Source organism: Hippoglossus stenolepis, chromosome 15, assembly GCF_022539355.2.
Source record: "Hippoglossus stenolepis isolate QCI-W04-F060 chromosome 15, HSTE1.2, whole genome shotgun sequence".
Lineage (NCBI taxonomy): Eukaryota > Metazoa > Chordata > Actinopteri > Pleuronectiformes > Pleuronectidae > Hippoglossus > Hippoglossus stenolepis.
The window spans coordinates 6,828,274-6,841,715 of record NC_061497.1 but is presented as its reverse complement, the minus strand read 5'-3'; the positions used below and the strand labels follow the sequence as shown (position 1 = coordinate 6,841,715).

Below are 13,442 nucleotides of genomic sequence, written 5' to 3'. Positions count from 1 at the left end.
TTTTAAGCTGGCTTCCATTGGACAACAGCTAACATTAGCTTTCAATCACTTGCTTGCCAACATCAAAGACATTTTAATCCGGAAATATCAATGCACGTCTTTGGACACAATTATTAAAGCCTATAAGTAAAATTCACTGGAGTCAACCTTGTAAGCTAGATCCAATGCTAAAGGGCTTGAAACAATTCCCAAAACATGTGACATAACGTTAGCGACTTAACCTGAATATTGGCTAGCTAGGTTAACGTTAGCTTTTGTCTTATGTAGCTAAGGAGCTATTAAATATGTTTAACCTTGAAATATGGTCCCATGTCCCAATTGTAACATGGGAAATTAAACCAGTTTGTCAGATTCTCTGTTTAAATGACTTATAAACCTGGATCACAGGTTATTATTCTGAATAGTATTTGCGTTTCCCACCCTAAGCGTGACATCGGAGGAAAACGGCCATCGTGTGGTCTATTTAAAGAACAGTTGCAACACTCGAAAGAAAAAGAACACACAGCCATCTATTTAAAAGTAATGTTTATTTTGCACCAACCGAAACAAAATCCTGGTGCAAAAGATAAATTCCCAGTTACGACATCAGTGACAGTGCAGCTCAGTAAAATAGTAAATCCTCAACAAAAGAAAAAGGGAAAAATATCATTTACTACATCAAAAAGAATATAAACACCAATAAAAGCACAGGTTCATAAGTAAAAATTAAATGTTCAAACACAAACAACCAATTACCTTAAAAGAGACAAAGGTGGCAAACGACAAGAAAATAAAACTGCAACTTGCAATAATGCTTCATCTGGTATAGAAAGAGCAGAACAACCAATCTCCCAGTGACACACACACACACACACACACACACACACACACACACACACACACACACACACACACACACACACACACACACACCCACCCAAACAGTGCTGGTTCAAAACAGGAGCCGAATGATCATAATCCCATTACCACAGCATTAAAATCAACTACATGTAATAAATATCAGTAAAAGCACCTTTAAAGCTGAAATGTGTTTAATTGATCATCTGACTGTGCAACAAGTAGAAAAAAAACGTCCAATAAAAGCATAATTACATCAGGAGACTGATATATCATTTAAACATTTTTCAAATCATAACATACATCGTTGTGTTTTTTGCTTTAAATCAATGATGAGTATTTACACAACAGACCTCGCAGGATGGTCTGAAAAGAGCCATTTTATTGTTAAGTCTTTATTAAACGTTTCATTCTGTAACACAATTTGAATTTCAAAAGCTATACGACGTTTTAAAACCACTTATGTAAAAAGACAAATGGGTGACGTTTGCAGCCCAAGCTGAGCTTAATCGACGGGAGCAAGTAATTCACTGTATCGAATAAGATGGTATTAGTGGGAGCGGCATGTGGTGCTGGTCTGACGGACCAGCGGAGAACTGAAACACCCTTTTAAAATTCACAAGCCCAAGGCGGTGTACACTCAGGATCAGCGAGAATGGATTTTACTCCACTAGAGCTGCACTTCGTAGCATTAAAAACATTCTGGGTAACATTTCCTTAGTAAGCCCGAGATACCAAAAAATATAGAAAAACATTCTTATAGTTGATCATCACGAGAGATTAGCATGCTAGACCAGCACGATGATGCAAGTAATTTACAGCAAAGTATGACAAGGAAAATCACACTGTAGATTCAGGACCGCCTCTGTGTGTTCTTACAGCTGCTACTGTTGGACACCTGGTCGGTTCTGTGAAAACTTCAAACTCTGATGGTTTATTGAAACACTAACCATCTATCATTGCGTTCAGTGGGAGCTGCAGCGTTGGTCGTGTACTGGAGGTGCAATCCTCTGGACTACAGATCATCACACATTGGAATCTGTATCAAATACTAATAAGAAGACTTTGACTATGATTTTTTTGCATCCTGCCAAATCTCTAAAGGTGTAGACAGACCACAGGGATTTCCCTCTGTGCTCAGTCCTTCCAGAAAATTGCTTTTTTCTTTTTACAATTTGATCCTTTATATTTACATCCTCCACAAAAAGTGCTATATTTATGCCCAAACTAAATAAAAAGCAACTAAACAGTTTTCACAAAACTGTTATTTGTTGCAGAAGAGTGCCCACATGAGGCACACCACATTTTGCTGCCGATCAATGTACGTGTGGCAAAGTTAAAAATACAATCAAGGAATTAGGTTAGCAAATTCCTGGAAGGACCGCTTATTTGCTTTGTGCAAATGCATGTGTAATCACAACGGCTCAATTCATATATTCACTGCTTCGCTGCTTAAATATGGCTTCTGCTCGTTTATGGCTCCTTTTTCCCTTTAACCCTATAAAGCCAGGCACTGTTTCTTACCCACAGTGAAAATAGGTAAATGTCTCGTTTTTAACTTTTAGTGTGTGATGTCACCAAATATGGTGAGAGAATACTGAATAAGTGTAAATTGGTCAAAAGGCCACAGATTTCTGTATATCTCAAAGATAGAAAACTAGACCTCTAAAATCTCCTCTAACTTCTTCTCCGTCCACTAGAGGACAATACATGCTCGGTTTGGGGAAAATATGACACTGGTAAAATGTGGAATTCAATTCTGTATTGAAACCTTAACACTAACCTTAACCAGTCTTTTGGTTTTATTGGTATGTTTTCTGAAAGTGAGTGAGCCAATCACAACCCGGAGGACTTCATGTCGTTATTGTAAACACATACCGTTTCGTTTCCCAGCTCTTCTCTCTGCTGCCATTCAGGCTAGCTCTCCTTCGGGGTCACAGTTTGTTTTGGCTGTACTTTGGACGCCGTTGCAGCGGCAGAGGCAGTGGCAGAGGCAGAGGACGACGTGGAAGAAGAGGAGGAGGAAGAGGATGAGCTCCATCGGGTCTCGACGCCTGTACTCGTCATCTTCAGCTTCCGTCGTTTCGCGAGTGGAGCATTGTCTACGCTTTTCAGAAAGAAGCCCTCTCGCTTACCGCGGTTGAAAGCCTAGTGAAAGAAGAAGATGACAAAAGAGGAGGAAACAACAGGAAGAAGAAGCACATGAGGGACGGGCACTTAACATCCATTCTTACGCCCCTCTCCACACTAATGTGGATATTTTGCAAAACAAACATTTTCCTCTGCATTTGGGCCTCTCATCCACAAGCAAAAAGCATTTGAAGTCATTAAAACTGACATTTTTACAAACACCTTCAAGAGTGACGAATTTCAAAAATTCTAGTTTCTGTCTTTCTGTGTGTTTAAAAGTAGATCGAGTAGGTGGAAATATCTGTTAAATAATATCCATAGTAGTGTAGACGGGGCTTAAGAGTTGTTATAAATGTAGCATGATGCTATTACCTTGTAGGTAGCATTAACATAGGTGCGAACGGTGGGCCCACTGGACTCCAGCACATCTGGAGTGCACAACGGAGTAGTGGACATGGATGCGCCACCCTGCAGCCAGCTGTTCTCCTTCAGATCAGAAAGTTTGAGACGACTCTCTGGATCCACTGTTAATAGGCCTTTACATCACAGAGGGAGGCGAAAACACAGAAACAGGAGAACAAGATATTAGGGACTCATAAAAAAAAAAAAGAATAAGTGGTGTAGTGAGTCTCGAAACCATCCGCCATCTCATTCTCATTTGTAGCATGTACTAGTGTTAGTCATGTAACGTCGCCCTGTTAACTGAATCAAACGTGTAACTTAATTCACATACCTTTAACAAGCTCTTTAGCGTCTTCTGATACACCTTTCCAGGCCTCCCCATCCAATGAGAAATCGCCTTCTTTTATTTTCTGCATGATGTCAGCAGCGTACGATGACGTCATTCCCCGTTGCTCACTCTGAAATGGCACCTGGCCTGACAGCATGGTGTACTGTAGAAAACATGCAGAGTCAATAACACTTCACTTGATTGATGGTGACAAGAGTTTGAGGCTGAAATTACCAGGATGACTCCAAGACTCCAGAGGTCACAGGACTTGTCGTATCCTGCGCGTTCAAAAAGTTCAGGTGCAGCGTACTGCAGCGTGAAGCAGGGGGTCTGCAGGGGGGCACTGCCTGCAGGGCACAGCCGGGCAAATCCGAAGTCTATTACTTTCAGCACAGAGTCCTCCCCCTCATCGGCAAACAGCACGTTCTGGAAGGTAAACAAGAAAACATGCTTGATCCACTCTCTTAGTATACCACTAGTCAACAGAACTGCTACTACGAAATACTACAGGTTGGTGTGTTCCTGACCTTGACATATGCATTTCCCATGTTTGTGCATGTGGCCAAAAGATTCACACGAGGCACCACCATATTTGGCAATAATTAGATAAGATGCCAGGAGACAACGATCTCTCAATGATACTCACACACTATGAACTGTCGAACTAAAACTTAAAATTTGACTATGTGTCATTAACAGCTCTTTCTTACTATACAAGAGTGAATTATATCCCACAGCCATCTGAAAATGGATGCATGTGTGATAAATCTGCAGCCTTCAAGTGCTGAGCAGCAACATTTTGCTCCATTAACTGCTGTGTGCCACTTTATCTAAAACATGTAGAAACATTGCTGCAAAATGATCACAGTGATGTCCACATGCATCAAAGTGGTCTGTATTCTGCCAGTTTAAGCGAGACAACCTCATAGGACACATGCACTTCACTGAGACGATTAAATATTCATTCTCTTTCTTAACACATTACTGGAGCCAATAAAAAACACACATTACATCGTCCTTTTTAACTTCTCTGGCACAGCTTTCATCTTTAATTATTGAAATTAATTTCAAATTTCAATATGAGGTGTTTTAGTAGGATTATCACTCTAAAGCTGCTTTCAGACATGGCACTGAACTCCGGATCACCTCCTGAAATGATCCACATGAGGTACATGTGAGAACCGGGTCAGAAGAACACAGAACACAGCAGGAAATATATGGGCCAACGCCGGTCTCAATATACTGTAAACAAAAACATGCCTCATGTCCTCGGCTGAATTAATATGTTATATCCGGCCTCCTGCATGCTGTACTATTTCTATTTCTTTTTATTGCTTGAACACTCCAGAGACTTTTGTGTTGTTGTAAACGCCTCTGTGAGGAAAATCCCCTGCTACTTTCTTTATTTTGAAAGGCAAACTCCAGAGAAGTTCATGTCTGAAAACTCCTAATAGTGTTTGACTTTGACTGACTTTTATATAAGCATCATCATACTACATTGCTACATATACTGTATTTCTTAAGTTGGAGATTCTGTATAATATCAGGATATAAATCAAGTCATCAAATCACAGCCCACCTCTGGTTTGAGGTCTCTGTGCACGACTCCGGCCTCGTGCATGAAGCTGACAGCTGAGACCAGGCTCTGTAACAGCTGACTGGCCTCCGCCTCCCCGAAAAGTTTCTTTCTCTTGATCCTTTCAAGCAACTCGCCACCTCGCAGCAGCTCCATCACCAAGTATGTGTGGTACTGATAGAGAGGCACAAAGGGAAAGACAAATGTGGCTTATTATCCAGCATTAAGTGCTTGAAAGTACACATAGTATATACACGGTTTGTTGTGCTACTGCTATGTCAGTGTACATGTCATCTTTCCTCTATTGTACCTGATCAGTAAAGACGTCATGTAGCTTGACAATGTTGGGGTGAGCCTCACATTGCCTTAAAGCAGCAATCTCCCTCTGAGTGTTTGCCTCCATTCTAAAAAAAAGACAAAAGGAATATTAACACGCACATTCTGGCACTTAGTGATACAAATATAAACAAAGAGCACAACAAATTAAGCACACAAACAAGGCTGTTACAAAGGCCGTGTAGCAGCATGACATCTCCACTCACCTGCGGCTCACAATCTTCACGGCATACTCGTTTCCACTTTGCTTGTGTCTGCACTTCCTGCACACAGAGAAACTACCCTCGCCTAAGGGTGGCCCGTGGAGACACAGCTCATAGCTGTGAAAAAACTGTGATTCCTAAAAAAAAAAAAAAGGACAATAGCGTGAGTGACACTGAAAGAGATTTTTTTGTTTTGTTGTCCTTGTACAAAAGGCACATTTAGGTGCCTTTTTAAAGACAGTTTATAAAGAGTTTATAAAGACAGAGGAAATGAAGCAATATCACTGGAAAATATTAGAGTCGCCAATATTTCAAGTAGGACAAAAGCATAGAGTCTAAACTGACCCGTAAGTTTTCAAACACACTATAATACTGTATAATGATATTACAACAAGGTATCCTGATGTTGTTATGTTCCTCTATATTGCTGAGTGCTTGATAAAATGTGATAAAACCTACTGTGAAATATAGTAAGCGAAATTTGGTGACGAATATGCGCTAAATAAGCTAGTTTCTCTTCCTCTCCTTCTCCCTTTCCTGTGTCTCAATTAACAAACTTTGCAGAGCATTTTCCAATGTTATTTAACATCTCTAGATTACAGTGGGCTGTTTTAAAAAACAAGACAAGATACTTTATGTCACAACGGTTATATCGCAGTGGTTTTGGAAGAATGCTTCTCCGTAGCTAAATAAAGAACAACACTAAGATAAGTTTCAAACGCAACCACAAACAGATTTATAAGCAAAGATCCACTGTTTGATGATCTTGAAGAATCCGTACCTCTAACATTGCACTGCGCTGGACAGAGGCCGACCCTGGTCGATCAGCACCAATCTGGCTTTCGACAAAGTCTCCCATGACTGCGTTTTTATTGAAGAGGATGGATGGAGCAATGAAGGAGTAGCCCTGAAATAACAGACGAGAGAATACGTTTTGAGCTGTTTGGTTTGAGTGAGAGGGAGAAAAACACTGGCTGAAGAATTGTGTTAACAGAAAATAAACATTAAGATATCTAAAGTAAATTCATATTTTACTAAAGTCTACTTAATCCAAATGTAGTTTTTTGAGATAGGGGTTCAAGGAATTTCATTTTTATAATACAAATTATATAAGGGTTATGGGTGAGACGGAGGACTGACCTGGAACAGGCGGCCCGTGCTTGGTGGTGTGCTCGCCGGGGAGTAGACAGGATCCATCCCAGTGAACTCCTCTGCAAAGTTTCCCACGTCCAGTTCACTCTTCAGCTCTGGTTTGAATGGACTTGGCAACTTCTTCTCTGCTAGGTCAGCCCAGTTCAGTCCCTGTTGGAAACAAAAGGCATCTGGGAGTTATGGAGGAATGAAGAGAGGATATCATAGTAAATGGAAGCTGAGCAGAATAGGACCTTGAAGAAGGGATGTGCTTTAATATCATCAGCCCCTCGCGGCCCGGAGCCCAGTCTCCTGTGGGGATCTTTCACCAACAATTTCCTCAGCAGATCCTGAGCAGTCGATGCGATCATCGAAGGGAACGGTGGATCACAGCGCAAAATACGCCTTGAGTTTAGATAAAGGATAAGATAGAGAAAAGAAAGAAATTCTAATTAGTCTTTAAGGTGTTCACCAATGATAATTTTCCTAACTGCAAGTTAAATGGCATCTAGAACACAGTGGCTAAAGGAATGTTTATGAATTGGAGAATTAGCCTGAGATTTAAATACACATTCTTTGTAGACTGAATCAGCAGCACTCACTTTGACACTTCACTCTGGGAGTTCCTCTCTCCCTCTAAGGTAAAGGGAGACGCTCCTGTCAGCAGCTCAAACATCAGGATCCCAAGGCTCCACCAATCAACCGACTTAAGTAAGAGACGTGTTGCAAACATAAAAGGAAAGAGAACAACATATGTTCAGACGAGGTACTCGCTGTGTATTAATTCTGCCAGTGCTGGGATGTCTGTCGTGATACTGAATGCAAGAATTCACAATTGAAATTTTGATCTGATATATGGTAAATCAAAGTGTTAGCCAAAGTTACCCAATGCGCTGAGACTTCCAGCACTTGGTATTTAACCTCTAGGTAAATGTTAAAGCCGTAATGGATCTCAAACATCTAGATATAAATAAAATGTTATTTGATCATCACTTTACAGTTCCTGATGAGACCGTGAAACTCTTATACCATTACAAAATGATCTGAACAATGAACACCAGTGCTTGCTGCTTTAGAGCAGGCGAATGATAACGTATAACAGCTTGCTGAATGTGGGCAGTGCAGGATGTGATGCACACGGAAATCAAATCAGTTGTGTGATCAGTTCGTTTGAAGTTGTCTGACGAGAAGGTTTTTGAGTTGAAAGAAAACGTGCAGTGAAGAACAGAGAAAGATGCTGGTGTTGTTGTTGGCGAGAAGGAAGATCGCGTGTGTGCGACTGTGACCTGACTCTCACATATCTACCTTGCCATGCCCCGACTTGCCCCTGATGATTTCAGGTGCCATGTACTCAATGGTGCCACAGAAAGAGTAGGTCCTCTCCTTCTGTAATTAGGAGAAAGGGGAGTTTGAGCTTATTTCTAAAAGAATATTCTCATATGAACAAAATACTGTTATAGCATAACAATACACACATTCCATGTAACATTTTCCACATTCATACACATTTTCGACTTAAATTTTGTGTTCACATACCTCTTTCTCCAGAAACTCTTTGCTGAGTCCAAAGTCTGTCAACACCACGTGGCCTTCGTTGTCTAGAAGAATGTTTTCCAATTTGACGTCTCGGTACACGATCCCAAGCTGCACATGTGAACAGTATGTGAACACAGAGGACATATCCAGCATATGCAGTAAAATGTTAACATTTTTAAATTCAAAGAAGATACAAATGACCTCTTTTCAGGTGGTTATTTACAGTAATCACAGCACTTTTTAAGCCCATTCACTAGTTCTAATTATCCCTAAACTTGTCACAGTAAACAAGTGCTCAGACAGCAGCGCAAAAAACACAAACTAATTACAACAATACCTCAGGAAATGAGAATACTGCTCACCGAAGGTGTTATTGCGTCAATGGTTTTTATCTGATGCTACCCGAGAAGAAAAACTCAATAAGTCAACATAATTGTTTTCAGCCTATTTGAACAATTTGTGTAAATGATGTTTTTTTCCATAAGCAGCAAGTTTTCAATTATTTCAATGCAGGATTGTTCATCTAGTCTTAGTCATAACTTTTCAATAACACAAACCTCATCAGTGTACTCAAAATGTTCTCCAAACAATTATCAATATGTGCACACAAACTTTCTACATCCCTCTGTGCAGTGGGTTTGTGCGCATGCTAGAAGACATACGGATCTTTCAATGCCTCAGTTGTTTGCCTGAGATCAGAACAAAATCTAGTGTTGTAGAGAGTATTTCAAGCCCTTCCAGCCCAGCACCAAATCACAGACACATAGACCCCATTCAGACATGGTATTAACATTCGTCCTGAGTGATGCGATCACAAGTGGTAAACACGAGTACAGGCACCAGGAGGTGTGACGCACTAAAATGCATCCTGAACGTGTCTTGAGATCCAATCACTCAAACCACATTTGAAGGTGGTCTGAGACACACGAGTGATTGGATCTCTTCGCTGTATGCACACGAATGCATCCTGGGCCATATATGACTTCCTATTCAGCTGACGTCTCTGGCCCGCTACAGTTTCACAACGAGCTGAACGTATTTGTACACTTCTCAGTGCCCACACATTAATCAGCTTGTGGTCACAATAATCAACACTGACCACCACATAAACGATTGATTCTTTTCTTAAATTGGTAAAATCGTTTTTCATAGTGGAGCTGCATGAGTTTCATTCAGCCCCTCCTGAGTCCTCTTTCGCTTGCTCATACACAACACACACAAACACCCACACAAACACCCACACACAAACCCAGTAACATCAGACACATCTTTAAACTCAGACTGGGTAAAAACAATCATAATTCCATCTTCGCAGACAGAAATGACGTACGTGATTAATGGCAAGTAGAGCGGGGTTGTGAGATCCGATAACAAGTGGTCCCAGGAGACACATTCAGGATGCATTTTAATACCGTGTGTGAGCACACATACTTAACGCTGTCCACTTACGATCAGATCTCTCAGAATGGATTGTTAATACCAGGATTGAGCGGGGCTACACATAGTAACTATCTGGATGTCCTAACCATAATATTTTGTCGGTTATACACCTATTTCATTTTTTCTCAGTGGCTAAACCCCAGCTAAAAGTCTTACATTTGTATGATAGCAAGAGTTGCAAATCAAATAGGATGATGACATTGCTCTGTTTCTTGTAAATTACTGTTAATAGGCAGCTGCTAGCTATAACATCAGCTATAACAACTTTGTAAAAAGGTACTAAATCAGTGCAGTGGCTCTGTAAGCTTGCATTGTCCTCCTTCTGCCCCCTAGCACAAAAACATAATCAATAAATGTAGCTTGAAGTCATGGAGCTGGAAGGAGCAACACCCACCTTGTGCAGGTGCTCCAAAGCCAGGATTATTTCCCCAATATAAATCCGCACCGCCTCCTCAGGAAAATGATCCTGCTGGTACAAATGAGTGAACATCTCCCCGCCGCTCACATAGTCTGTACTCACACACAGACAAATACACAGGGAGCTTAAATAGACTTGATACAAAAGTTGCACACAAACACAGTGCACATTCGGCCTACAGACAAACATACAGCAATAGATAGAAACATAAAGAGAACATCTATTCAGTGCTTTGAACCTGAAGAGACAAGAATTCCCTGTATTTGGCTCTAAGGCTTCATCACTCACCCAGGATGAGATGTAGTTTGCTCTGTGTCTGAAAGGCATAGTGAAGCGTGACCAGGAAGGGAGACTCGCGGATGTGCTCGAGCACCTGCCTCTCAGTGCGGGTATGTTCTGTTGTCTTGGCCTTTTGAACAATAGCTGCTTTCTTTAACACCTAGGATAACAATTAAAATAAAATTAACTTAAACTCAGACATCGTGAATAATTCTCTTAAAATAATACACTGAATTAATCATGTGTCCATATAACAGCAAAAAGTGAGGTCCCATATCTGCTAAAAATGGTTCATTAACTCCATTCTGTAGAGTTTCAATGAATGAATGCACAGTTAATCTTGACTTGGTCACATATTATTTGGCATTACATCTTATAATGTGCTGTGTAAGTATTAATGTAAGCATTCATTTGATTTTTAAATAAAGCAAAATCAGTGGAAGGTTTTGATAAAACATTTTAAAAATGTTTCCCATAATAAATTAAAAACTTTGCCCAAAGATTAAAATTTGTATCCAAGAAACACATTTTGTTCAGCGCTTCAACAAATGGTCTCACCTTCATGGCGTATAGCTGGCCTGCATCATGACCACTGTTCTTCCTGACCAAGAACACTTTTCCATAAGCTAGACAAAGAGAAATGAACATTCCCTCAAGTCATTCATGCCACTTAGAAAGACAAACAAATACCAGCAATCAAAGAAACACCATCAGACTGTGTTTTGTTTTGCTCAGGGGCCACAGCAAAAGATGGGAAATGGAAAAAAGACCTAAAGTGGCATTGAAATCAGCTGAAAGTACGCAAAAACATGTCTGCCTCAGTCAAATCACACATTGTTGGCAGAAGCAGCCCTATGTATTCAAAGTGGATGACATCTAATAACAGAGGCAGTGGGTGTATATGTACCCTGTAAACATGCACTTACAACTCACTGCCATGATGATTTGAAACTGACATGACTGATAAACACTTTGTCCTCAAGATACTTGACCTTGACAGCAGACTGCATCCTACCGCCCATTCTTTCACTCAGAATGACATTTTTAGTTTTAGTTTTTAAGTTTTCTGCAGGTGTAACAACAACTATTTCTCATATGCTCCATGCTTGATGTAGACACATACCTCCTGTGCCCAAGACTTTAAGCAGCTCAAAGTTCTCCATGCCGACCTTCTCAGTGTGACCTGTGAGGTTAGCTGGTGACAGAGAGAAAATACAACAACGGACACACACAGGATAAAGAGTGTGCTTAAATGTTTTAAAAGCTGCCTGGTATCAAGAGATTTGTGAGCAAATGTATTGTTTGGCTTCCAGTATTCTACACAAAAAAGACAAAGTAATGCATTTTTTTTCCTCAAATGTTCACAAAAAGAAAAAAAAACATGAAATATAAACATGTAATCAAGTATCTGGCACATGGATGGCTAAGATATTGTTTAACAGATTACTTGAGTGCAAACTAAAGGCAATGAAATCCCCCGAAATCCATGAAAAACAGAAACACCTGTCTGATGTCAGGCAATACAATACAGTTAACTTTTGTATTTTTGTATTGAAATGCAGTGTAACATTAAATCCACTGGCACACTTCTCTGCCAACGCCTCAGCGATTAGAAATGATCTGTCACAAATGTATTGGTTAACTGGTGGATTTAATTACAGGGGACAGTGAATACACTTGACTTACCATTGGTGATGTGATGCTTGACGGTACAGGCCTTTTCACTTGTTTTGGAATCGGACTCATCACTGCTGCTGGATGTGTCCCCAGACATAACGCAATGAAAAGTGGACCACAGCCTGGAGACTGCCTATCTGCGATCAGCTGAGGGGCCAAATGTTGTATCGAAGTATAACACTACACTAAGCACTTCAGTACAAATCTAGCGCCGCTGCATTACTAAATACACGAGGATTACCGAGCTGTGTTTTCTAGACAATATTGCTGTCCCGGCGTTAATCCCCACGTCTTTATCATTCTGTTGTTTCGCATCGTTTATCTCATGATGTGTTTGGATCAATCACAAAACACAAGCGTGCAGTCGTTCACACTGACAGTGTTCACAATCAAAACAATAAATCGACTCTCAGAGAAATCATCTAGGATTTCGATCAACCGTGTTCGTGACTGAGAGTTTAAGTGCAACTCCCACTATTTAAATGGCTACTGTTAGCATTAGCAGCTCGACCGTAGCGTCTGTCATTGCCAGTAAGTTGGTGGACGCCACTTTGTAAAAACGCTTAACGCTGTATTTACTTGGACAAAAACCAAACTACTAGTCAGTGTGTCAACAGCCGCGGAGCTAGTTAGTTAGCATAACTACTACAACAACAAGGCGTGTTACCTAGCTAACCGCTGCGGTAGTAGTACATTTGCAAACTAGCAGCTAGCTGTCGAATCGCTGCAGTTTCCCCGTCAAAGTTTGAACGTCGGCTAAAGCTAAGGTTTAGTCCGCTGTGTAAACTGTCCTCTCCGGGTGCCAGCGGTCAGAGCATGTCGGCAAAGGCCCGTGCAGGCAGGTCCGTGTCTTCGGTCTCCGCTAGAGTCGAGTTAGTGCTTCGCTCATGACGGAGATATTGACACCTTACTTTGAGTTTATTGTCAGAGGCTAGCTGGATGCTAACACCAGGATGCTTTCGACACAACCTGGGCGACGGTCGGTCACGTGAACAGTCATTGTGGGCGGGGCGACGTCTGATGGGGACCTCAGAGATCACATCCTGCTTTTATACATGCAGGAAGGCTTTCTGTTCATTTGATCACCTTCACGTTAAGAACATGTTTATTCACCATATAAATCTAAACACTTTTAATTTCACTGACGTT

At 40.9% G+C, this 13,442-nt stretch overlaps 1 protein-coding gene across 2 annotated transcripts; it reads right to left on the bottom strand.

Annotated features, from left to right (window-relative positions):
• Positions 1–508: 508 nt before the first annotated feature.
• rps6ka4 (ribosomal protein S6 kinase, polypeptide 4) lies at positions 509–13,296 on the bottom strand. 2 transcript variants are annotated; one of them, XM_035178597.2, is made up of 18 exons: positions 12,303–13,296; positions 11,740–11,811; positions 11,175–11,242; positions 10,626–10,776; positions 10,314–10,429; positions 8,480–8,587; positions 8,249–8,329; positions 7,546–7,649; positions 7,198–7,348; positions 6,953–7,114; positions 6,594–6,719; positions 5,816–5,949; positions 5,584–5,677; positions 5,277–5,447; positions 3,932–4,123; positions 3,701–3,860; positions 3,340–3,503; positions 509–2,985 (listed from the first exon to the last, which is right to left on the bottom strand). In XM_035178597.2, the coding sequence occupies exons 1-18, from the start codon at positions 12,388–12,390 to the stop codon at positions 2,755–2,757; spliced, it is 2,373 nt and encodes a 790-aa protein (XP_035034488.1). In that variant the 5' UTR covers positions 12,391–13,296; the 3' UTR covers positions 509–2,754. The 2 variants fall into 2 exon arrangements, with proteins under 2 accessions (XP_035034488.1, XP_035034489.1); XM_035178598.2 differs by lacking the exons at positions 11,175–11,242; positions 11,740–11,811; positions 12,303–13,296 and having other exon boundaries at positions 10,314–10,512; positions 10,626–10,763.
• Between the last annotated feature and the right edge of the window lie 146 nt (positions 13,297–13,442).

Coding starts and splice junctions, on each gene's coding strand:
- rps6ka4 (XM_035178597.2), bottom strand. CDS start 12,390: ATGTCTGGGGACACATCCAGCAGCAGTGATGAGTCCGATTCCAAAACA. Junction 11,812..12,302: donor CAAGCATCACATCACCAATG/GTAAGTCAAGTG, acceptor CTCTGTCACCAG/CTAACCTCACAGGTCACACT. Junction 3,861..3,931: donor GGAGTCTTGGAGTCATCCTG/GTAATTTCAGCC, acceptor TGTTTTCTACAG/TACACCATGCTGTCAGGCCA.